The sequence below is a fragment of the Lolium rigidum genome, chromosome 1 (genome assembly GCF_022539505.1).
Source record: "Lolium rigidum isolate FL_2022 chromosome 1, APGP_CSIRO_Lrig_0.1, whole genome shotgun sequence".
Taxonomy (NCBI): domain Eukaryota; kingdom Viridiplantae; phylum Streptophyta; class Magnoliopsida; order Poales; family Poaceae; genus Lolium; species Lolium rigidum.
Window position 1 is genome coordinate 182,079,783 of NC_061508.1, and position 25,330 is coordinate 182,105,112.

Below are 25,330 nucleotides of genomic sequence, written 5' to 3' on the forward strand. Positions count from 1 at the left end.
CCTTAGCGGACGATTTTGAGACGTTGTCTATCAGAACTTTTCTTGTAGTGTAGTGAGAGCTTATATATTGAGAAAAGAGCAGAATCTAAAACCTACTCCCTCGGTTTTGAATTATAACATGTTTTAGGTATTTTATTACGGACTACATAGAGACTCAAATGAGCGAGGAAGGACACTGAATTGAATCTAAATACATACTACCTCTGATGAGACCTAGGGTCTAGGGTTTGGCCCAATCTCACAAACCAAGGTGGGGAATGAGGGGATGGGAAAAGGAGGAAAAACACAAGATCCAAAAACAAAATACACTCACACACCCAATACAAACCAATTTAACTCCCTTAGTTGGTTAGACTAAGCTAATAGAGTCAATCCTTGAGGCTGGTCATAGTGGTAAGTATCATGTAGTAGTATCATGCATATGATACTACTACATGATACTACCTCTATAATGGGTAGTATCATGAAGTAGTATCATAATCATGCTATATTTATTGTTTTTTAGAATCTCAATGCAAATTTGTGTACAAGATTTGTTTAGCATTAATTTTTTTCGTTATTTGCGCTATGATACGGTATCTACCTATGATACTCTAATCTCCTCTCTCCTCCTTAATTAGCTGCCACATCAGCATTTTTGTGGGACCAATATGCATGATACTAGCTATGATACTAGCACTATGGTTAGCCTGAAGAGAGCCATGTGTAGAATCCAAGGATTGAAAGATTGGTAAAACAATCAACTCTAGAACATGAGTAAAAGAGTGGATTCACTTGAATCACACATGAAGAGAGAAAGATCCTCAAGAGTAGCCTTGATACATATGATGTGATGGTCCTAGTAGTAAATGAGACAAAGCTCAAGCATAAACTCAAATCTTAGTCTAACCCTAGATCTGGCCGTACCACCAGTATATATAGTATCCAGGGGCATAACGGTAATGTTACAAGGCAAAATAGTTTGGACAAATGTTTTCGATGTTTTCCGGTGGTAAAACCGGCACAGCCGGGCTGTGCGCCGAAATGACCTGGGCATTCCGGCGATAGGACCGGTGGAGGTTCCGGTTTACCGATCGGCGCTACTGGGAGCAGTTCCGGCTATTGCGGTCTGGTTCCGGCTGAACGGTTTGGTTCCGGTGCATGGTCCGGTGCCGCCGCTTATGGCGCCGATTTGCTCCAGCTTCTCTTTTCATCATTCTTCTCCTCCCTTGATGGCTTGGCTTCCTTGGGGTTTTCCTCGGAGATGTATCTAATTACACATAAAACATTTTGATGAGGTAGCAAGCCATTCAAAGGGAGATTAGGATCAAGCATGGTAAGGAGCGATTTCACCTCTTGTTGAAGTATTTTGGTGCGTGCTCGCATCATCGGTCCACTTGGGGGATCACTTGGCCTCGATGTAGTGTCGTCTTTGGGCAGGTTACATCAACCTCCATCTAAAGCTTAAGGCTTTTTAAAAAAAAGTCAAACCAAGTAAAGTTTGACCAAACTTTTATAATATAATATTTTCTAGATATCATATAAAAATATATTTCATTATCTTTTTAATTAATTTTTTATTTTGCATGTTACTAATTTTTGGTAAAAGCTTAGTCAAATTTACCATAATTTGACTTTCTAAAAATAATATAAGCCTTAAGCTTTGGGATGGAGGTAGTACATTTTAGAAAGGAAAACTATGTCAACTTTTACAATTTAGAACACAAAGTGTGTAGAAGCACACATATGACATATTGGCTGGTTTGAGTAAATTTCCAGATCTAATTGGATGGTTCTGTTTTTTTATTTATAAGGGAACCTTTTTTACAAGTTTTTTTTGATAGTTGTATCCTTTTTTTACAGCTTGAGAAGTTACTTATACAGGAACTTGTTTTGCAGAGAAGTTTGAGAAAAAACGTTTGTTTTGAGCACCCCTTTTTTTTATTAAGCAGCAGGACTCTACTACACACTTTTATTAATTTAAAGCACACTTACATCATCCACCAATAAAGGCAAAACAAAATTAGGTGGCTCATCAAATCGAACATTCGGTTGATTAGCACACTCCTTTGCTAAAACATGAGCAACCTTATTAGCATCTCTAGGACAAAAGGAAAATTGTACTTACTCTATTAAAAGAAGTTGCTTAAATTCCGGGAGCGGCGTTTTGGCTCCCGGGAGCATTTGCTCCCGGTTTTTTCGAAAAATTAAAACAAATCGAAAACTCGTCAAAAAATTCCGGGAAAAATCATGCATGTACCTGACCATGGTACGCACCACCGTGTAAAATTTCGTTGCAAAATATCATTGTATACGCCCTGGACAAAAATGACAAATTTCTGACATGAAATGAGATCCAAAAATATGAATCTCAGATCTGGAAATTTGTCATTTTTTTCCAGGACGCATACGATGACATTTCGCAGCGACATTTCACAAGGTGGTGCGTGCCATGGTCAGGTACGTGCATGATTTTTTTTCAGAATTTTTTGAAAAGTTTTGAAAAACAAAATTTGCTCCCCAAAAATCCGGGAGCAAATGCTCCCGGGAGCCAAGATGAATTTCCGCTTAAATTCCTTTGCTAAAACATGAGCGACCTTATGTGCATCGTTCACCCCCTTTATTTAAACTTCAAACATTTTGAGGGAAGTTTGAGGAAAACTAATGATTCGGTTCGATTTTGTTGCGCCGATGCCCGATGGGCCGTAGACCAGCCCACCCGACACTACAAACAAAGTACCGATTGCAGTTGCAGAGCGGCAAATCCGTCTCTTGCTAATTCCCCTCCCAAAAAAACATGACCAACTTCCAAAGAACCCCAACCCCTAGCACAAACCGCCGCCGCCGCCACCGCCACGTGGTACTTTGAAGGATCAAGAACTCATCGCCGTTGCCACCAATCTTTCTGTAAGTTTCCTCCCTATTCAGATCGGAAATTTCTTGGAAGCATTTCTCGTAAGGCGTTGATCTTGATTCTCGAGTTTGTTTTCTCTGCCGGCATGTCCGTGCAGGCCGTCTGTTCGACGAAATGCCCCCAAAGGTATCCAAGCGGTGGGTTCCAGTTAACCGGCCGGCGGGCACGTCTCCCGTTGCAGGCAAAAAAACCAACGAAGTGCCTCCGAAGGTATCCAAGCGATGGGTGCCGGTTAACCAAGCAGCGGGCATGTCTCCTGTTGCAGCGAAGCCATCCAGAGAAGTTCCACCGAAGGTATCCCAGCGGCAGGTGCCGGTTGACCAAGCGTCGGGCTTGTCTCCTATTGCAGTCAAACCATCCAACGAAATGCCCCCGAAAGTATTAAAGCGGTGGATGCCTGTTAACCGGTCCGCGGGGAAGTTGCATGAGGCAGGTAACCCATCCAACGAAATGCCCCTGAAGGTATCCAAGCAATGGGTGCCTGTTAACCAACCAGCACCAGTGGGGACATCTCGTGGGGCAGGTGAACCGGCCGATAGGCTCAGCGATCTCCCGGACGTGCTCCTGCACCACATCATGTCGTTCTTGAAGGCATGGGAGATGGTCCGCATGTCCAAGCTCTCGCGGAGGTGGCGCAACCTCTGGGCTTCTGCGCCCTGCATCGACATCCGTGTTGGAGACCATGATAGACCACCAGAGGACTTAGCCAAGTTTGTTCACCGGTTGCTGCTCACCCGGGACGTGCTCACGCCAGTGGACACGCTCCGTCTGCGCTCGCTTGGTGAGGATGATTTCTATGAGACTTATAACAATGGCCATGTCAAGAGGTGGATCCGTAGTGCTATCAAGCGAAATGCTCGTGTTATTCAGCTTAACGGGCATCTCAGCAAGTACATAGAGCTGGATCACAAAGACTTTGTCTCTAGCCACCTCAAAATCTTGAAACTGTCATACGCCAAGCTGGATGATGAAGTCATGAAGCAGCTCTCTTCTCACTGCCCTTTGGAAGAACTATATCTCAAGAGCTGTGTGATTGATGTCCATGAGGTTTTATCCTTCTCTCTGAAGAGTTTGACCATGGTTAAATGCAAGTTCACTATGAACCTCTTGGTGGATGCTTCAAACCTCATGTTCCTACGGTGCATCAAACCAGAGAAGTGGGTTCCCGTATTCAAGAACTCTGGGTCTCTTGTCACAGGCAGCATCATGCTTGATGACTCTTTACTGAGTCGTGAATTTCAAAAGTACCATGAGGATGATGATGAATTCCTCAGACAAGTGATGAAGATGAAAGCAATGATAATAGAAATGTCATGTGTGATGGTAAAAATTCTGATGGCAGTCACAATGAGGGCTTTCTTGATAGTATTCTTTATAGCGGCTTTGGTAACGATTTTTATGATGGCTATTCTGACAGTATTTACGATGACTATTCCGATGACATCAAAGACAATTATGATTATGGAAGTGATATCAATAGCGATGACGATACATACGAATATAGCGAAATTGCAAATGACTCTGAAGATTATTTTGGAAACTGTTCCGGTGACCTCAGTTTCAGTAAAGGTGGCAACAATTCTGGCCACAGTGCAAACTATGGGTTTAATGATTATAAAACGTTAGGTGGCCAAAATATTATTCACAGCCTTTTAAACGCCAGAAGCATAGAGCTGCTAGGTCATTCAGGAGAGGTACAGTTATTAATTTCTTCATTGTTGTATTTCTATTCAATCTGCCTTATACTTTCTCTCATGTGTAGCAAGCAATAGTGGAATGGTGCTTTGTCACAATAGTTACATGCAAAACAAGTTCACCAGCTTTCTGTCACCTTATTAACTATCTCTAGCTCCCTTAAAAATCGAAAAATTGATGCATTTTACTGATGTTGCATTATTGTTGAATGAATGTGCTGCTTTAGGGCTTGCTATCATATAAGTTTTTTTTTGTTCTCGTGGTTGGATAAGCTATGATCTCAAAAACCACTACTTAGTAAACTATTTAGTATTTACAATTTTTGTTCTAAATCTTCACTAGACCTACCAGCTTTTGCATTTGTGGATAACATTGACCTGTCTTAGAAAATAGTTGTTAGTATAGATGCATAGTCATGTAGCACTTTGTATACGTTGATGTTCTTTAGTTGGTTCATTGAACTAATGATCTTTTCTATTCTGCAAATAACACTGACTAATTAAGAGTATACATACCTAATATATAGCTAGGGTGCACCGCAAATTGCAAATTATAGGACAGTATGAAGTTAATGGATTTCTAAGAAAATCATACTTACCTCACTTCTTCTATCAAAACAGAAAACAGTCAATTTAGACAAAAACACAGGTTAAAATAAGTTGTTAGTCCAGCCAACCTCAGTTTTTTTTTCTGACATAGTCCATTCACTTGATCTCTCAAAGAGCTGAGACATGTCGAGGGCATGTAAACAAAACCAAAACAACCGCTAGGGTTTTCAAGTTCAGTGGGTTAAACAATTAGTTTATAGTAGGTCTAATCAGGACTGCCGGAAAGTAAGTTGGACCTTTCTCCTATAATATACAGTGAGGTTTATTCCTTCCTATGATCAATTTGCTGAGTTTGAGGGTTTCATATATTGAACTTCACTTTAGAGATCATATCGTTTGGGAAACTGCAAATGCTATTGGTATGAGGTTTTCTACATCAGTATACTGCCGCTTAATCAATGACTTCATAACATCTTGTTTGTGTTTCATGATTGACTTCACAGTAAACTTAAGTTAATCTTGTGGATCAACAGAACATTTGTAATTTTCAGTTATCATATATTGTAAGTGACTAATTAGCTAATAAAACTAAAAACACTTATTGTGTCATATCTGGTGATTGCAATATTGCTTTTAAAGTTGTTTTGACTATTCTAGTATTACCATATTTTTTTCCCTTACCTTGAATAATGATAATACAAGTTACATGCCTACTTTCCCACACTATTGCATAGTTACTTGCACGTACACCATTACATCGCTGATCATTGTCCATTTGTTTCTATATTTATTATATTATGAAACAACTCACTTTCATAAAAATATGAAGGTCGTTTTGAGAAGGGAATCAATAAGTTTCCCAACATTTATCAACTTGAAGACATTGTCCCTTGGTGAATGGTGTATCAGTAGGGGTGCTGATTTTTACCTACTAATTCACTTACTTCAGCATGCACCTAATCTGGAGAAACTATTTCTTCAACTTGAAATGGTGAGTATATGTAACTTTTTCTCAATGTTCGTATTTTAGTATTTGGTTAATGATTTAAGCTGAAGTTTTATTAAGCTAATTCTGCTTTGCCCTTCTAAAAGAATTTTGACATCCAAAAAGCATTGGGAAGATGTATTAAACCAAGCGGAGGGTCATTTGATTGTAAACACCTTAGAATGGTGAAGATCAAATGCACCAAGGATGATCCTAGAGTACATATGCTGGCACAGCTGTTTAGGGCTAATGACGTGCCCCTTGAGAAGATTTACGTGCGTAGGAGTGGGAGCTTCAGTGAGTACCTTGCGTTGATAACTTTTCTCAGCAAGATATTATGTTAATTTTCAATTGGACTCTTCTTCTGTGATGCAAATCTATGAATTCACTGGCTCTCTGATTTTTTTCTGCAGATCTTCGTATGCTAAAGCTAAACAGGGAAATTACATTGGGCGATATGCGTGACTTTGGGTAAAAAACCTGGGCCTTTGCAATGGTACACTTACGGTATGCATTACTGTTAACTACTATGTCCTTTTCACCATATAGCCATATCAGTTATATTCCATGATTGAAACTTCGTTTTTGTTGGCAGAATGCAAGGCACTTGACCTGGGGAGTCAAGAAAGTATGATTTTCACACAACATGCCGATCAGTCCTGCAGACCTATGAAGAGCTTAATAACTCGGAATATTGTCCTGAGAACTTTGAGTACTTTCATTTTTTTTATCATGGATTTGTTCGTCGCTTCTCTGTTATGACCATGGGTGATCTGGGCCACGTACCTGCTGTTCTGGAATGACATGTTTCCTGGAGAATTTATATGGTTATTACTGCTTGCTTATTTCGTTTTGCTTTCGTCCATTAGTAAGATGGTGCTAACTGATAACCTTGATATGGCTTGAGGCTGCATCAGATTTGATGTTAAGGTTTATCCTGTTAGTTCTGCCGGTGAGGAGGATGTAAATATTATTGTTAGACAAGCTAGTGTCTGCCTCACAACGAAAGCGCTAGATGTGGAAATAGCCATTTTCATATTTAGAGAATGATAGCTATCTTTCTATTAGTTGATGTGGTTTCTCTCGTGTTTGATGTCAGAATGACCGCACCTTGGTCAGTCTTGAGCAACACCGAGCTCTGGATTCGTGACTTGAGACGGCACCAAGGTTGTCGTGGGCGAGCGCTGCCTTTAGGTCACTTTGTCAACCTCTGGGCTGCCATCTTTACCACTTAGCAGTGATCTTTTTTTTGTCATAGCTTGCCCAGTGCAAAGTTTTGCCCCCCTTTAATTTGGTTGGGGCACTCTGTTTAGAAGACTTCTGCTTCGAAGCCGCATGCTTTCATGTTGATCAGGAATGAAGGACCTAGCCTAAAAGGGATAAACAAGAAAGAAGTCCACATAACCCCCCTAAGTATTGAGTTTGGGACAGAGAACCCCCCTAACTTTCAACTGGGGCATTTAACCCCCCTATGTTTGCAAAACCGGTCGATTAACCCCCTAGCGGTGGTTTTGGATATTTGGCTGGCGGTTTTGGTGGTCTGGACATGCCAGGACGACATGTGCGCCGGCATCATTGCCAGCTCCGACCGTAGCGCCTCGTTATCCTCGCCTTGTCGTCGTGGCCGGCGCTGCGGAGTTTCTGCTGGTCGTAGTAGAGTGCGCTGGGCATGGCCTGGAACGGGAGGCGCTTTTTCTGGGAGGCGTGAAGGCGCAGCGTGTAGGAGAGATTGAGGGTGTCCATGAGACCATGACGCTGCACACATCTCCCGTTCGATCTCGTCAAGCGACGGGTGGGCTTTCAGGTCGATGTCCATGGCGCGGTACAGGCAGTCCTGGGTGGCGCGCGCCTCTTTGGGCTCCGCTCCGGGCACGCCCACGAGCTTGGAGATGCGCATCGAATTCTCCGTCACGACCTCGTCCACCGTCTTGGCCACCTTCTGCAAAGCCCCTACGCCCAGCGCCACTGCCGCTCCCGACAGCGACGCCCTCTTGTTCTGCCCGGCGCCGAACTCGCGCTCCACGAACGTGGCGATGACGCGCCTGAGGGTGTCACTGTGTCAGTGTTGGTGGCGTGCTCCCCGATGCTGTCGAACGCAACGGCCAGCAGGTCGCCCACGGTGGCCTGGTCGAGTACGGCTGCGACGCAGAGCTCCAGATCGCGGCACGTCTTGGCGGAGGACCCCGCGGTGACGGCGGCGTGTATGAGCCGGCAAAGGAACTTCACCAGAAGGGGCGCGTCGTTTGCGGAAGGGAGCACGGCCAACGGTCTCGAGGAGCGCCTTGACGACTCTATGGAAGGACGCCGGCGAGAGGGTCGCGAGCTCGGATGCCCACCACTCTGGCGAGGACCAAAATCGCCTGCGATATAGGAAAAACCACCGTGAGGGGGCTACTTGTCCGGTTTTGCAAACATAGGGGGGTTAAATGTCCCAGTTGAAAGTTAGGGGGGTTCTCTGTCCCAAACCCAATACTTAGGGGGTTATGTGGACTTCTTTCGATAAACAATGGGGCAAGCTCAACATTGGTGATGCTAACCTACACGAGCGAATGAAGGAGCTGCAACCACATCGGACATGTTCTAATGTAAACTTAAACGGGCACCTCATTTGGCCTGGATGGCTCGTGAAGTGCCAATTCACAAACATATTTATGATTCGCAACAATGGTTCAGTTTGCTGGATTATTGAAAACGGATACAGAATGTTTGGAAGGGCTGCGTCACATTCAGTGGTCGCAAATTGTACTGAAGCTTCTACCCAACACATACAAAGCTGGATCATTAGACATCGTCCGAAATTGTACTCGATCAGCACACATCACCGCCCCGTCGTCGACATACGGCTGCCATCAGTTCTCTACCTGAGCCGCTCCATCAGCGAACGGGATGACTACACCATCGCTGTCGTTGCTCACCACCGCCGGCGCTGCCTTCTTTGCCTGCTCCTCCTTCTGCTCGGAGAGACGGGCTCTGTGCAAGTGCTCCGGCGTGTAGAGGTGATCCGCCATGCCGTACTTGCTGCAGCCATGCAGGTTGCACAGCCCGCACGAGAAACTGCCATCCGCCTGCTGCAGCACGATGCACAACTTGCCCTCCACCTGGATCTTAAACTCGTTGGCAGACACGGCGGCGATGCCATTGATCTCAACAGCTTCCTCTTCTTCGGCATCCAGTTTCTCTTCTTCAGCTTTGGCAGTACGATCTCCAGCCTCTGTATATTCATCTACTTCCATGGGCGCCACGGAGAAACTGGCACAAACCGGGGCGGCCCCATCCTCTCGAGGCGTTGCCGATGGCACTACCTCCATCTTGCTGGAGTCGCCGACCACGGCGGCGGCGGCGCCCGCAGCCTGATTCGGCTGCTGTCCTGGAGTCACGGTTATGTCGACGCTGGCTCCCAAAGCCACATCCTCATTTGTTATCTCCTGTGCTAGCACAGTTTTTCCACATGCACCGGCGTCAACGGCGGCCTTCTGTTTGCTGGTGTGCTTCTTACCGGACAAGTGAGTCCGCATGACAGTCTCCGACTCTGTCTTCACGTCGCAGAGCTCGCACAGCAGGAAGCCGTCCACTCGGCGCACGCCATTGACCTCCATAGCTCGGCCCTGCTCTTCCTTCTGCTTGGCCTTGGAGATGTGCTTGCGCCCCCGGACGTGGCACGCCATCGTGACAAGGTTGGCGACCTTCACGTTGCACACCTCGCAGAGCAGGAACCCGCTCATCTGCACTACCTCGCACGAATTCCCAGAGCCGGTCCCAATGCTGTATATCTTCGGCATGTAGGCACCTTCCTCCTCTGCCTCTTCCTGGCAGCCGTGCTCTGCTGACTCCTCCCGCGGCGGCTGCGCAAGCGCTGCGGCCTTGCTCATGTGATCCTTCCCTTTGAAGTGATCTTGCATGCCCTTCTCTCCCGTCGCCATGATGCCATTTAGAGCTGCTGCTGATGCATTTGGTTTCAGGCTGGCCTGCGAGAAAGCACAAACTCGACTAAGCAAACATTTTTTGGAACACCATTAGAAAACATTTTTCATAAGTAAGGAGAGCTGAGAAGAAGAAGAGGCAAGATTTGCCACATCGAAACAATGCCATTTGCAGAAATGCGACTCCCAATTATGCATTTAGACATATGCCACAGATGTTTTATTTAGCTTTATGTATTGCCATATATTTGCTTTTTTTTTTCTTCTTCTCCAAGTCATTTCTTTTTCTGATATTCTCTCCTTCTCTCGCCACATGATGTTTCAGTTTGCTATGTCCGTTTGATGATCAAATCCATGTTATCTGATTTGGTCAGATCAAAAGAGCACATCAAAACTAGAATATCGCGTGTTGAGAAACGAAAAAAATAGAAGAAAAGAAAATGAAATCAAAGGGAAATAAATTGCACTAGATAATTGCTTACAAAAAACATCACAGTGGCATATCCCTGAATGCAACATTTGAAGTGGAATTTCGTCAAATGCCAATATTTCGATGTAGCAAATATATGTTGCTCACACCTCTACCGGTTCAAGGACAATGGATAACTGCAAATATTTTATTAGAGAAACACAAAATTATCTGTAGTTGGCATTGAGAAATCATAGTCAAATCTGCAGTTATGTGACCTATTACCCTCTCCGTCCACAAATTAGTATACTTCTACCATATATCTTAAATAAAACCTTTTAAAAGTCATAAAACTTTATAGAAAAGAGTAGTACTTCCTCTTTCTAGAAAAGGATGTCTCAACTTTGTTTAAATTTGCATATATATACTACGCGTCTAGATATATTTGTATCTAGACAAAGTTGAGATATCTTTTTGAGGACGGAGAAAGTAACAAATATGCCATCGAATATGTATTCCCCCTCCGTACCGGTTTATTAGACTGACACGTAGTTTAAGAAAAAAATTAACCATAATTTGGTTAACACAATATAAATTATTAGTCACAAGAAATATATCATTGGATTCACATTCAAAAGACTTTCTCCAATAGTATAACTTTATGACATATAATTTATATTTAGTTGACAAAGTTTACGGTTAAACGTTTTCTTGAAACTGGTACGAAGGGAGTGCCGCTGAATTTAGCAGTACATTTTAATAGGACAAATTAGACTTTAGTTGACAAAGTATACTGTTGCTGGATTTACAGTTTGGACCTCGTATTGCACTTAACAGGGTGGGTTCAGAATAATATTGCAAGTTTGGACAAAGTTTAATGATCACATAAAACATGCCAGGCACCATGAGTCTATGACATGTGTAAGTGTACCATACGGTTTCTTTCTGAACCGTTAAAACTTGGTCCAAACTGCAAGATAAACAAAGAACAATTCATTGCGATATATAAACGTTATAAAGAAAAGTGAAAATTGCAAAAATATTTCTAGGGGCGCTTTACAGGGTGGGTTGAGAATAATACTGCAAGTTTGGACAAGGTTCAAGGATCACAGAAAACGTACCAGACACCATGACCATACGTTTTCTTTCTGAACCGTTAAAACTTGGTCCAAACTGCAAGATAAACCAAGAACAGTTCATTGTGTCATGTAAACGTGAAAAAAAGTGAAAATTGCAACAATATTTTCTATGGGTAAACGGTAACAAAAAAATGTAATTGTATTAGTTGGCCAGTTCACACGAAATCTGACATAGGGCTACTACAAGTCCTAAGAGATTTTGAGCTGAGCTTATAAAAATCTGTCATAAAGGACCTACAAGCCCTAAGAAATTGTGAGCTCATTTAGACAAACCATTAGAAGTTTGGACTTGCAATTTTAAGCCAAATTTGAATCATTTTTTTAAAGAAAAGTATGAAACATTATAGTAATTAAGTCTAGGTTAATTTAGTATTCAGGTAATTTTTTAGCTGATTTAGGAAATACATTTAGAAGTTTCTACTGCTGTTGCAACATCTCGGCAAAACTTGAACCAAAACTTCAAAAATTCCAAACATATCTGCAAAAAATTCTAGTAATTCAAACTAGGTTTACTTAGTATTCTGAAAAAAAATCACCTCATTTAGACAATCTGCTTTAAGTTTAGATTGCTTTTGCAACTTCTAATCAAATTTGAACCAGATATTCCAAGTCTCCCCAAAAGAAAAATAAAAGAATAGAAAGGGAAGTTCAGCTCAAGCGAAGCTCACCACCAGTCTTAAAACTAAAAATGATCGAGTAGAGCAACTACCGTAGTCACTGATCCAAGCTAGGGCGCCGTCCATCAGATGTTGCGTCAACCGGCTAGCTAACACGATTGCAGATTTTTGTTGCTGATTACCTCTAGAGTCCACGTGCATCAGAAATCTCTAACAGTTATGATTTTGTGTTAACCCCTAAATATGTGCCTTGCTGCAATTTCCTAATAAAATATGAGATAAAGCTGGTGATTCTTCGAACAATGCATTTGGAGGCCGAGCTCACTGGAGGCCATCAAAAATTCAAAAATGACATTTTGAACTTTTAAAAAGTTCAGAAAAAATATACATATAGCTATATATACTTTAAGTGTGCAACATCTCAATCTGAAATTCGTTGTATTGCGGGCTATGCAAAAAAAAGTATACAAAATGTTCACTTGAAGGTTCGCTATTCACACATCTAGATCGATAATTTTATCTTTTTTTTCTATAGATTAGAATACAAAGTGTTTCGGACTGAGACTTCACGCACTTGAAATATAAATTAAAAATTAGCTTTGAAGGATAGTAGGTGGATATACATATTTTTCAGATTTTTTTATAAAAAATAAAAGTACATTTTCTGAAAGTTCAAAATAAAGTGCTCGAGTGAGCTCGAGAGTCAAATTGAGGCACTCAATGATTCTTGCTCTACTTGTTTCTTTGACATGTAGAAACTAGGTCGATTTGTTCTAAGAGAGAGAAAATGAATTTATGCTGAATCAAGAAATGCATTGGAAAGACAACCGATACTAGTTGCAGCATGGAAGATGATAACTATAGTTAGCGATGCCAAAGTAAAACATGTATATTGCTTTGTTGAATTTGGGTATGGTGTGGGAGAAGTCTAAACCAAATTCGTTACCACGTCCTCCTTTGGCATTGGCTGCGGGAGCATCGCGGCCTTCTTCCTGTGGAGTTTCCCTTCGAGGTGATCTTGCATGGCCTTCTGACTGGTTGATGTGATGCCGCACACCGTGCAAGTCAAGTCCGACTTCTGCTCGTTGCTGCTCGTGGCAGCGAAAACCGTGGGAGCGACGGCCATGTTAGGGTTTTCCCCCTCGGCTGGCCAGGCTGCCGATCCATTTATCTTTGAACTAACCTGCATGAAAAACAACCACCGGTCAGTCCAGTAAGCAGAAAACAAAATACTATACCTAATGAATGAAAATATATATACTCCATGGATAAGTCTATGTTAATATGGATCAGCAAAATCTTAAGTGTCTCGTATTATTCGTAATGACTAATGAGACGGTGGTAATCTATCTTGACGGCAGCTAACTTAGCTTGGGTTGCTGCAAGTTTTGGTGCATTGGTAGCGTGATCAACATCACAATTGAGACATATTTATGTTGCTGAACATGCTATTTGCTGGTGTTCCAATTATACAGAACCAAACCACACGCTAGCTGGGCTGGGCTTGAATGAAATGTGTATATTGTGATTCTTTTACCTCATGTTGACCTGCTCCAGTCAGTGGCAGCGCAAGCTTAGCGGTCTTCCTCCCGTGGCTCTTCCCTTTTAGGTGCTCTTGCATGGCAGTCTCACTGGTTGCCGTGATGCTGCACACCGTGCAAGTCAAATCCAGCTTCAGCTTCTTGCTGCTTGTTGCCGCCGAAACATTGGATGCAGCAGGGACATGATGAATTTTCCGCTTGGCTGGCAAGGCTGCTGGCATATCTGGTTTCGATCCGACCTGCGTAGACTATACTAATGTTAGCCAATCTCCCACATTTGACTTGACGTTAATCAGGAGGAGCTCGGACGACCCATATTTATCTATCTATATCTTATAAGGAATTAAGCTGAAAATTCACAGTACAGGCAGACAAATCTTGCAAACCCATAGCCCCGTATACTTAATCTTGGAAATGGTTTTCTGTATAAACAAGCAAGGGTATGGTATTATATACTTCCTCTGTCCAAAAATAAGTGACTCGGATTTGCCTAGATTCGCACGTGTAATTTAGCGTGTAGATATATGGAAATCTAAACAAATCCGAGTCAGTTATTTCCAGACGGAGAGGAAGTATTTTTCTTTGAAATGGCACACGATAGCACTAAACAGAATCAATCTGGTTTCCTTTTACAGTCAAAAAATGCCGTTACTTTTATAAGAACTGCAAACGTCATGTTAATCCCATAAGTATCATAAAATAGAATTGAAATGTCGAAATGGTAAGGCAAACATTCCAGCAACTACGAAACCTGTGTAGTGGTAGAAAAAGGCATAATTGAGAAAACAACGCATAAACCCCAAGAACATAAAGCAACTCAAAATCTAAAACCGTCCCCGTTAGTGATTCGAATAGTTGGGGCGAGAGATCAGAGATCTAGAGCGTGATAAAATCGACGAAAAACCTGAATCCGTACGAGGACAGGAGAGCACCTCGCGTGGAATCTGCGTTTTCAGCGATGGCGGGTGGGCCGCGGGCGTGGCCTTGGCTTCCGACCCTTTGGCGGAAGCGCCCGCCGACCGCGCGAGCTGAGATCGCAGCTCCTCTATAAGCTCGCGCCGGACCTCCGCCTCGAGCGCCAACGTCTCAGCCTCCTCCCGCAGGATCCGCTCCCGTATCCTCTCCTTGGCCGCCTGGCGCCGCAGCTCGTCCGGGTCAGCCGCCAGCCGCGGCGCCAAGGCCTCGGAACTCTCTCCGTCGTACCCGGAGCGATCACCGCCGTAGTCATCTCGGACACGCGTGGCTTCACACCAAGGAAACCAGAAGATCAACAGGGAGAGAAACGAAGAACCAAGAAAGAGATAACGGGAGTCGAGGGACGAGGGCTCACCAGCGGACTCGGAGTTCGCCGACGTAGCCGCAGCCCCCGTCGACCTCGACGGGCTGCGTGCGCGGGCGTCGCCTGCGCGGTACTGAAACTCCATGCCGGTCTCGTGATCTGTGTGCTTTGTTCTGGGTTTTGCGGGAGGGTGAAAGGCTTCGGGCTGGGTGTGTACTGCGCCTGCGGGAGAAAAACGTGCGCACGTCCTAATTAGCAGGGCCGCCACAATCTAACGTCTCGATCGGACGGCGGCACGTAAACCCAGTCCGTCTAGGTTACTGGACGGTTCCAGCTCCTTCTGTTTCTTGAGTACCTTTCCTTGTTTTGCTCACATATTGCTCCTTTTGTAAACAAGTCCACATTTTTTACCCTTAAACTTGCTGAAGTATGTGGTCCTAAATTAAAAAATTCTCTATTTCGGCTCAATTTGGAACCCTTGGTTGATTTCATTGCGGCTTTTGCTAATGTGGATTTGAGGATGGTTTAACACCAACATTGATTCATAATATGCAATATTTGACGCAAACTCCAACTAGTTGTTTTGAGTGTTCAGTGAAAACCTTCCGATGTTGTCCCTCTTCAAGCTCTCGCAGGCACAACCACATGGGAGGTCAGGGTGGGAGGAGGCGTCATCACGAAACTCCCTTGATCCATGTCGCAAACATATTAGTGAAACGAGATTCGAGGGGATGAAAAATCGAGTGAAACCCTTTTGAAATCAATTAAGTGTCTGTGCCAACTTTCTAGGACCAAATGTGAACTCTAGCAAAGTTCAAGGGCCCGGTGGTGGACTTTGTTCTTAAGATCCTTTTGTTATGTTATGCAACAACTAAGAGAGGCGCGTAAAAAATATATTTCGTACTAACTCCTTTCGCTATGTTATTTATATTTCTTTCGCAAGGCATACTCTCTTGGTATTGATAGATGTTATCAAATCCACTGGGTAGCCTTCGCCAGGCTAGATTTTGTTTTGTATCGGCACACCAGGCTGGATATTGTTTTGTATCGAGACACCAGGCTGGATGTTGTTTTCGATCGGGGCACTAGGCTGGATCCAGCCCTCCATATCAATTGGAGAATCCTCACCTCGGTCAATTATTTCTTGCCTAAACAACATCGATGTCATTAGGGCTACCTTTTGGGGTGGCATTGGAGCAGAGTTCACCCACCAAAATATTCATGTGGTTTTTATAAATAAAAAATAGTTGTTGTTCTAAGAAAAAAATCGTGTGGTGTTATAATATATGTTCCTTAATTCTAAAAAATTGTACTTTGATATTGATTAATTTTCGAAAGACATCCATAGGTTGGGTGACTAGTGGAAATGGTTGTACCCCATTCCATCAAGGTTCAAACTTGATGTTTCCTATCATGTGTGTCTCACCATTTCATATTATTAACTTAGCGGAAGAGGTGCCCTGTCGATAGTAGGGCATTTGTGGTGACTTCCGTCAAAGGCCACACACATGTACTCTGACAGTGCATGTCACATATCAGGTGTGTCGTGCAACAAGCACCCATTAGGTCAGGACTGGTGGTGGTGCAGAACGCATATCTAGAACTCGTGAAAGGAGCTAGAAAGGAAATCCATGACAGTGACAAAATACTCAAATACACATTGATCGTTCTACACTTCCCAATTTAGTCCACATAAGTTGATAAACAAAAAGGAAGAAGAAAAATCGGAAATTCAATCTGGAGTGAATTAGAAGTATCATGATGTTATTTATAGTCATATTCGTTTACTATTTATGACTAAATTTGGATATGAGAATTTGTGGCATAGTAAGGGAACGTTGAATGAATTTCTCTTTTCCGGAAATTCTTGAAACTGTATGGCGAACCTTCGCATATTGCCCGCAGCCCGCCAAAAGCACACCAACCGCCACGCTGCTACGGCTACAGCGGCCAATGAAGTTCCAGTGTGCATAATTTAGTTAGTATTATACTTCAGGGCAATTAGACCTAGTAATAAGCAATAAAAAGACAATCTGGAGCAAGATCATACTATTTATAGTCAGATTTGTTTCTTTTTCTTCTTTTATATCGTGATCTATGGATTGAATTGGATGCAGAAATTGGAGGCATAGTAAATGCACGTTAAATGAATATTGCTTATTTTCTGAAATTTTTTGAAGTCTTTGAACCACGAGCTAGAGAGTAGAGATTCATGGTGCTAGTGCACTCAACATGTCCACGCACTTTGCCCTCACACCAGTTCTACTGACAGCGGCAACCGCATCCTGGAGTGTACGAGATGGTCTTGGCGACGCATCTGCAAAACCATCGCTACTCTCCTCCTGCAGCCCATATACCCGTATAGCTAAATGCTCGTTATCGTCGAGAGGCATACCGGTGGATCATAAGCAGTGGAAATAGTAATGTCCAGAAGAACATGCACACTCTTCCAGTCAGCTCTACACTGTAGTTCGTGAGATAAAAATCTGGTGAATTATCGATCATCTCCTGGTAGAATAGCAAAAAACGGTTACTCTAAGGTTCCCGTTAACAAAAATTTCTACCATGTTACATTACCGCTATGTTTCTGTAGCTGCCGAAATGAGGAACTGAGATGGTCTGTTTATTTGACACAATATTAAGCCTTCAGATTCGTAACCAAAACTGCATGCAGAGATTCGGCAATCTGGGGCCCAAGGAGATGGCTGCTTCATTCCTTCACTGGAGATGGCTGTCCGGAAGAAAGCCTCTCCGATCTCGCCTTGTTAGCTCGTTCCATGTAATCTTGATGGGAATCATGCTTTGCTCCTGAAATCAATGGGATATATTGCAATCAGAGCCAGTTTTCCAGTAACAAACGGAGTACTCCCTCCATACCGGATTATTGGGCAAATACGCACTTCGAGAAACAAGTTTAACTACTCCGTACTAATTTGGTCAACAAAATATAAGATATACTACCTCCGTTTCAAGGAATAAGGCACACGCGTATTCCAAGACGAACTTTGACCATAAAAATTGAGCAACAAAATCTTAATTATATTATATGTATATAATATCGTTGGATTCATATTGAAAAATACTTTTAATGATACTAATTTCATACAAACAATCTTTATCTTTTTGAAGTAATTCTTGGTCAAACAAAAAGCTCGCAAAACGAGGGCGCCTTATTCCTTGAAACGGAGGTAGTATATCACAAAATTATATTATTGGAAACATTTTATCCAATGGTATACTTTTTATGGAATATATCTCATATTTTGTGACCAAATTTATAGTCAAACTTGTTTCTCGAAGTGCGTAATTGCCCCACAAACCGGTATGGAGGGAGTAACTGAAAATGTAGTGATTTCCTTGTTGGTTTAACAAAAAAAAAATGCTTTCTTAAGCAGGCAGACTAATGATCTGATTGCCAAAGCATCATTTAGACGATCAGATAGGATTGTAACTCATTTCTATCTGATATATTTTAGTTATGAGCCCAGAAAATTACCCTAATAATATGGAGGTGTGTGTACTATGATCCTATGTTCAAACTTACTATACCACTATCACGGAACAGGTCAAAGCATCATAGCTATTGTTATCAACACTAGGTTTTTAATTCCACCGCTTACAGCTACAATCGTGTAAACACGGGAGACAAGTTAAGCTTCAAAGAGTAATACAAAAATGAGCAGTTGCGGTGAGGATAAGGAAATCAAACTTGTAACTGGGTTCCTACTTAACACTGAGCACGGTGGAATGCAGTAGACACTAAGCAATTGGCAACAACTGAAAAGATAAAAGAAGTCACATGCATATAGACCTGGATAAAAAACAATATATCCAATAATGGCAACCAGAAAGTAAAGCTAACTTATATTGTTCCAACATATACTAACAAATGAAATATGGCAGCAATACTGCATCATCACTGTGCCTACCACCTCAATCTATAAGGCGGAGCCTGCGAACCGAATAAGACAGACATAATGCACATGTTCTCAAACATAATACACATATCTAAACATCTTGCCCTTTCCACCACAATAATATCAGAGATAGAGCAACAGTAGCACATCAAAATCCAATAGAAAAATTAACCAATCTATATAACCCATTCTAGACCACGGCATATCCAATCTTAACTAGAATTTATATGCTTCTGCACCTTCCAACCCTTCCAAGAGATTCAAATTGCAGATGTTTGGGCAGCTGACAATGCTACGCATTATCCCAGCCTGAAAATACACCGTTCTGCTGCACCAGAAGTGATCATGTGTATGTTTGGATGGTGGCAAAAGCGCACCCTACCAATTTTACGGCTAGGACCACAAAATTGGTCTCTGTAGGATGGTTACCAATTTTTTTGGCATGTCAATGGCTCTTTGCCCACTCTACTTCTTTTTTTTTCCAATGCTGGCTAACTCTTGGGCAACCAAAATTTTGGCTAGCCAAACATACTGTAAAATTGTAAATGGGACCTTTTTTTAAAAAGAGTAGGACATGAATTGCTGATCAGGTGCATATAATACGCTACACACCAGACACTTACAGAAACCAATGTAGATAATAAAGAATGTGTATGGTACTATGGTTTACTGGTAAAACTATACATTTACGACATACCACCCTATAATTTACAGGGAAATCAGACGTTGTTGTTCAATCATCTGTACACAGAATGGCCAAGCCCTCATATTATGGGAGGTTGTAGATTTCCATACAGAGTTAATAAATCAAGGCGCAATGGTAAATTGAGTAAGGCATAATAATTTTAAAACAATGCATACTCTACTTGATTGACAATCAAATGATAAAGGTGAACCCACAAAACTAGTTTGCTCTTTCATGGTTCAGATGCACATACTGGAAAGGAAGCCCGAGGCAGTATCTCAAGTGCATAGTGCATACACATACTATCTCCATTCGTAAACAGATGACATCCTAAAATGTGTGCAATCAAACGTCCTAACTTTGACTCATAGTATATATAAGAGAATTAGTTTCATTACGTGAAATAATACTATAAGATATTAAGAATTGTAATGGAAAATATTTGACAATACTATTTATAAACAAATATTAGCATATTCATCTGAAAAAGATCGGTCAAAGTTGTAGTATATCGCAGACTCTTATCAACTATTTACGAACAGAGGGAGTGTGTGTTTTCTGTGCTAAACTGCCTCATGATGCTAATTGCTAAATAACCCACAGATGTTCTGACTGTTTGAAATAAGGTGCAAAAATGATATGGGTATCATCAAACAGGAAGGTATGCCTGCCCGAGCGACCTCAAGTAATATCAGTCTCCTACTCTGATTTTATAACTTCACAATTTGTTTACTAACCCTTTATCCCAAGGAGATGGTGTGGTTGGGCTTTGAATAATCCGGGATTTTATCACTTAACACCACAAGTTGGGGAATTTTTATCACAGAACCACAACTCTTGGATTTTTTTTCACAATACACCAGCCTTTGGGGTAATTGTTTCACAAAACACATAATCTCCCATTTAGCTGGTTTGGGTCTATTAGTAATTTTGGGCCCACCGACACCAAACTGGTTCAGTTGAACCAATTCCCCTTCTCTGCCCGAGCTTTTCCTCGAGGTAGAGACGACAAACAATGGCCGACCCAGAGACGGGCAGCGAGCTGGGAAGGAGGCGAGCCAGCGGCGGGGTTAGGCCTGGTGGCGGGGATTGGCGACCCATTCCTCGAAGGATTTGAAGCCAGAGGCCTTGACCACGTAGGGTTTGTGGGAGAGGCAGCCTCCAATCGATCCGGCACAGGTGGTGGGGGCTACGGCGCGCAGGCTAAGAGAACACCGACCATCAATTCCTTTCAAGAGGATAAACCAAACACGCTCAGACAGGAGAAAACCAAAGATTGAACCATGCACCAGGAGCAAACCAAACATGCTCAAGCTGGAGCTAGTTACACTAAATTGGACAGAAAATCATCTATTGCAAAGTTCCTATCGGAAATTGGAGAAACATCAAGGCCCTCTAGGCGTTGGATTCAGATAGGTGCTGGATTCGTAGTCTTGCCGAATGCCTCGTCACCGGAGCGCCGCCATCACCGGTCTGATGGTAGGGACGTTCGGCTCCACGCCAAACGGTGCAGCGCCTCACCCGCCACTGTCGCCGCTTCGAATCCAGGGAGGCCACACCGCCGGTGTGCCAGGTTTTGAGTTGGTTCGAGACATACCTGTCTGTTAGATCGTCCATGCTGTTACGCTGGAGCAGACCAACATGCTAATTATTTGTCAAATGGGCTAACTACAAGTTAATGTGTTTTGTGAAACAATTACCTCAAAGGTTGGTGTTTTGTGAATAAAAATATTAGGGTTGTGGTTCTGTGATAAAAAATCCTTAACTTATGGTGTTAAGTGATAAAATCTCGAATAAGCCAGTAATAAGATTCTTCATTCAGACACTCACTCGTTGATCATGATCGAATCAAAACACAGTGATTTCTCAAAAAGATACCCCACTATCGACCCATAAGAACAATTATTTCACTCAGCAACTGAATCGAAATGCCACTACCACGGAACAACTAATATTTCCCCTCACAATCGGAGTTAAGACACCATCAGCAACACGTGTACCAAACCCTAGTTCTCAACGAGAGCTGCACACCAAATAGGAATGCGTAATAGGGCTCTGGCCTATGTGAATTCGCCGACTCATCACAGTACTAAGAAAAGGTTGGGGGAGCTACGGATTAGGGTTTTTTGTGTGCAGGAAAGGATTTAATACCTCGGGTCATGAAGTACCATGGCACCCCGAAAATGGCGCCGAAGATGGCGATGCCCGCGACGACGTGCTTCTTCTCTCCGCTGTACAGGAAGTGGTCTATCCGGGCGCGGAACCCCGCGCCACCGGAACCGGTTGTCTCGCCTCCCATCGCCGCCGCCGCCGCCGCCGCCGCCGCCGCCTGTATATGCTGTGGGAAGTTGTTTTGTGCGACTGCGAGATGGGCTACGCCTACGACTTCGAGTTGTGTTTTCGGGTTTCTTTTCTTCTTCCCGGTTTTCCCATTTTAACCTTCCCGTGTATTGGCTCTCGGGCCCTGCTACATTTTTCCGAAACATAGAACACAGTACAACGCTCACAAATACTACAGTACAGTACACCTGCTGCCTTTACCTAGTATACGTAGTAGTTTCTTGAATTTTGATTAAAGACAAGTCAATTCATAAGGAACCTCCAGTTCAATAAATAAGGCCCGCACTATTTCAAAACTTAGATTTGATCAAGAATTGGTCCCAATATACACAGATTATTGGTATAAAATTACTCCCTCTGATTCATTTTAATTGACAAGGATTTTTTTTGAGGGATTAATTGACGAGGTTTTTTTTTTTTGAGGGATTGATTGACGATGATTTAGTACAAATCCTAGTCAATTAAAAGAGATCGGAGGAAACAACATCATTCAAAGTGGTAATATAAATCTAATGGTACTAATTATGTATTATATAATCAATATAGTGTTACTAATTCTTTTAGTCAAAGTTCGTCTTGAGATGCACGCGTGTTTTATTCACAGAAACGGAGGTAGTACATGGGCACTAAGCTGTCAAATGTGATCCCACCAATATTCAACTTGTAGTTCATTTGGTGATTTCTAGTTCAGATTTTGAACTAAAATTTTCAACTAAAAATCTACAAATGAACTAGTGTGATATGGTAGGATCACATTTACATCCTGAATAGAGACGATCCTGTGGTAGTAAATGGTGATGGTACTCGTTCCAAGTGGCTAGTTGTAGCGTTGGCTTGGCATCGGAGGGGTGCCGACTAACGAGGCACTACGTGACATAGGCATCCCCAATGGACCTGCCGAAGATGGTACCCGGGGTTTACTGAAGGCCCATGAGTCGACGAATACGAAGCTCGGAAGCCCAATTAGTTGTTGATACAGAAAGATAGAATTGTATTAGGAATAAAGAGATTTGTAACTTTACGGGTCGAACTCAAAGAGTCTCCCGGAATCTGTAACTTGTGTAATACGAAACCCTCGGCTCCGCCTCGTATATAAGGGGGAGTCGAGGGCCGAAGAGAGGATCGATTTCATTGTCAACGTAACCCTAGTTTTCTAGCAGTCGAGTATTTTTCCGGCTGAAACCCTCGAGATCTACTTGCCCTCTACTTCCACGAAAGCCCTAGTCTACAATCCGTAGGCATTGACGAGTTAATACATTGTCAATTGGCGCCGTCTATGGGAATTAGAGGCGACAAGGAGTTGATCTCGATGCACGTTTAACATCGTCGACATCTTCGGTGGCAAGCAACGCGATGGACGGAGGTAAAAAGATCAAAACTGGTCTCATTGATTTTGTTCCTCACCCTCCGGCCCGTTTGGATGCATATGCCTATCTGGAAGAGCCAATGGAGATGAAGTTCGGGAGCTTCTACTTTTGCGTCGGGAGAGAAGGATCACATCGTATGGCAGCACCGATCCGTTCGGGACCGCTAGCATGTGGTTCTGATCCCTCGAGATCATCATCGTCAACCAAGTCGAGCGATGGCGAAACTTCGTCGACAAGCAGCATCAAGCCCGCCGTCGGCGGAGATCTCGCCAATCTGTTCGGCGGGATGTCGTTCGGATCGTTCACGGACTCCGATCTGGACAGCGACTCAGATAGCGTCGACAGCAAAAGCTTCATCGACAAATCTACCCTTATTCGGGAGGTCTTCGCCGATCGTTACGACGGTGTCACCGACCCAGAGGATGATCGCCCAAGGCCAACATACCATCAAGTCTACGTGATTGGCAATTCAAGTAATCCAGAGGGCGAAACATCAGAGGCTTTCGATGAGTTGGGCAATCCATACATCGATCCCGCTGATCTCACACGAGGCTTAGGTAACAAGTATGTTGGGACTACACCACGCCAGAGGTTGCAACTCCCGCAAGCAGCTTGGGACAGAGCGACAACAGCCTTGAACGGTACAAATCCGTTGACCACCGCCGCTACGGTGAAGGAGTTACTATTGTAGATATTCCCAAGAGGCAATAATAAAGTGGTTATTATATATCTTCATGTTTATGATAAATGTTTACATACATGCTATAATTGTATTAACCGAAACATTGATACATGTGTTATGTGAACAACAAGGAGTCCCTAGTAAGCCTCTTGTATAACTAGCTTGTTGATTAATAGATGATCATTGTTTCGTGATCATGAACATTGGATGTTATTAATAACAAGGTTATGTCATTGATGAATGATGTAATGGACACACCCAATTAAGCGTAGCATAAGATCGCGGCATTAAGTTCATTTGCTATAAGCTTTCGATACATAGTTACCTAGTCCTTCGACCATGAGATCATGTAAATCACTTATGCCGGAAGGGTGCTTTGATTACATCAAACGCCACTGCGTAAATGGGTGGTTATAAAGGTGGGATTAAGTATTCGGAAAGTATGAGTTGAGGCATATGGATCAACGATGGGATTTGTCCATCCCGATGACGGATAGATATACTCTGGGCCCTCTCGGTGGAATATCGTCTAATTAGCTTGCAAGCATATGAATGGTTCATAAGAGATCGCATACCACGGTACGAGTAAAGAGTACTTGTCAGGAGACGAGGTTGAACAAGGTATAGAGATACCGATGATCAAACCTCGGACAAGTAAAATATCGCGTGACAAAAGGAATTGGTATCTTATGTGAATGGTTCAGTCGATCACTAAGTCATCGTTGAATATGTGGGAGCCATTATGGATCTCCAGATCCCGCTATTGGTTATTGGTCGGAGAGAAGTCTCAAACCATGTCTGCTAGTTCGCGAACCGTCACACTTAAGGTTTGATGTCGTTTAAGTAGATATGGAATATGGAATGGAGTTCGAAGTTTTGTTCGGAGTCTCGGATGGGATCCAGGACATCACGAGGAGTTCCGGAATGGTCCGGAGAATAAGATTCATATATAGGAAGTCACTTTCCAAGTTTGGAAATGATCCGGTGAATTTATGGAAGGTGGTTTCTAGAATTATCCGGAATAAATCACTATGGAAGGAGGAGTCCCGGAGGGACTCCACAAACCCTAACCAGCCAACCAAGTGGGAGGGTGGAGTCCATGGTGGACTCCACCTCCTTGGCCGGCCAAGTAAAGGGGGAAGGGGAGAGTCCCTGTCCCTCTAGGTTTCGTCCATAAGGCAGTTTTTCTGTTGGGGTCTTATTCGAAGACTTTGGGCAAACCCTTGGGGTTCCACCTATATAATGAGAAGGAGAGGGAGGGGGCTGCCTATGGCTTGGCCGCACCACCTAGGGCATCTAAGGGCCGGCGCCCA

At 43.0% G+C, this 25,330-nt stretch overlaps 3 protein-coding genes across 3 annotated transcripts; 1 reads left to right on the forward strand and 2 right to left on the reverse strand.

The window, feature by feature from the left end:
• Positions 1-2,773: 2,773 nt before the first annotated feature.
• Positions 2,774-6,944, forward strand: LOC124653574 (F-box/LRR-repeat protein At3g58930-like). Its single transcript, XM_047192639.1, has 7 exons — positions 2,774-2,886; positions 2,991-4,145; positions 4,181-4,587; positions 5,966-6,127; positions 6,229-6,418; positions 6,535-6,628; positions 6,717-6,944. Exons 2-6 carry the CDS (start codon positions 3,008-3,010, stop codon positions 6,594-6,596), a joined length of 1,959 nt encoding a protein of 652 aa, XP_047048595.1. The 5' UTR covers positions 2,774-2,886; positions 2,991-3,007; the 3' UTR covers positions 6,597-6,628; positions 6,717-6,944.
• Positions 6,945-7,430: 486 nt separating this feature from the next.
• On the reverse strand, positions 7,431-15,171 carry LOC124653584. Its single transcript, XM_047192650.1, has 11 exons — positions 15,078-15,171; positions 14,680-14,990; positions 13,744-13,986; positions 13,153-13,389; positions 11,572-11,623; positions 11,511-11,530; positions 11,382-11,420; positions 8,983-10,086; positions 8,217-8,461; positions 7,870-8,163; positions 7,431-7,491 (listed from the first exon to the last, which is right to left on the reverse strand). The coding sequence occupies exons 1-11, from the start codon at positions 15,169-15,171 to the stop codon at positions 7,431-7,433; spliced, it is 2,700 nt and encodes an 899-aa protein (XP_047048606.1).
• A 2,329-nt stretch (positions 15,172-17,500) lies between these two features.
• LOC124682790 lies at positions 17,501-21,938 on the reverse strand. Its single transcript, XM_047217406.1, has 2 exons — positions 21,780-21,938; positions 17,501-17,834 (listed from the first exon to the last, which is right to left on the reverse strand). The coding sequence occupies exons 1-2, from the start codon at positions 21,925-21,927 to the stop codon at positions 17,737-17,739; spliced, it is 246 nt and encodes an 81-aa protein (XP_047073362.1). The 5' UTR covers positions 21,928-21,938; the 3' UTR covers positions 17,501-17,736.
• Positions 21,939-25,330: the final 3,392 nt, after the last annotated feature.

Coding starts and splice junctions, on each gene's coding strand:
- LOC124682790 (XM_047217406.1), bottom strand. CDS start 21,927: ATGGGAGGCGAGACAACCGGTTCCGGTGGCGCGGGGTTCCGCGCCCGG. Junction 17,835..21,779: donor ATGGTACTTCATGACCCGAG/GTATTAAATCCT, acceptor CATTGATTTCAG/GAGCAAAGCATGATTCCCAT.
- LOC124653584 (XM_047192650.1), bottom strand. CDS start 15,171: ATGGAGTTTCAGTACCGCGCAGGCGACGCCCGCGCACGCAGCCCGTCG. Junction 13,987..14,679: donor AAACGCAGATTCCACGCGAG/GTGCTCTCCTGT, acceptor TAGTCTACGCAG/GTCGGATCGAAACCAGATAT. Junction 11,421..11,510: donor TATTATTCTCAACCCACCCT/GTAAAGCGCCCC, acceptor TTTATCTTGCAG/TTTGGACCAAGTTTTAACGG.
- LOC124653574 (XM_047192639.1), top strand. CDS start 3,008: ATGCCCCCAAAGGTATCCAAGCGGTGGGTTCCAGTTAACCGGCCGGCG. Junction 4,588..5,965: donor TGCTAGGTCATTCAGGAGAG/GTACAGTTATTA, acceptor AAAAATATGAAG/GTCGTTTTGAGAAGGGAATC. Junction 6,128..6,228: donor TATTTCTTCAACTTGAAATG/GTGAGTATATGT, acceptor CCCTTCTAAAAG/AATTTTGACATCCAAAAAGC.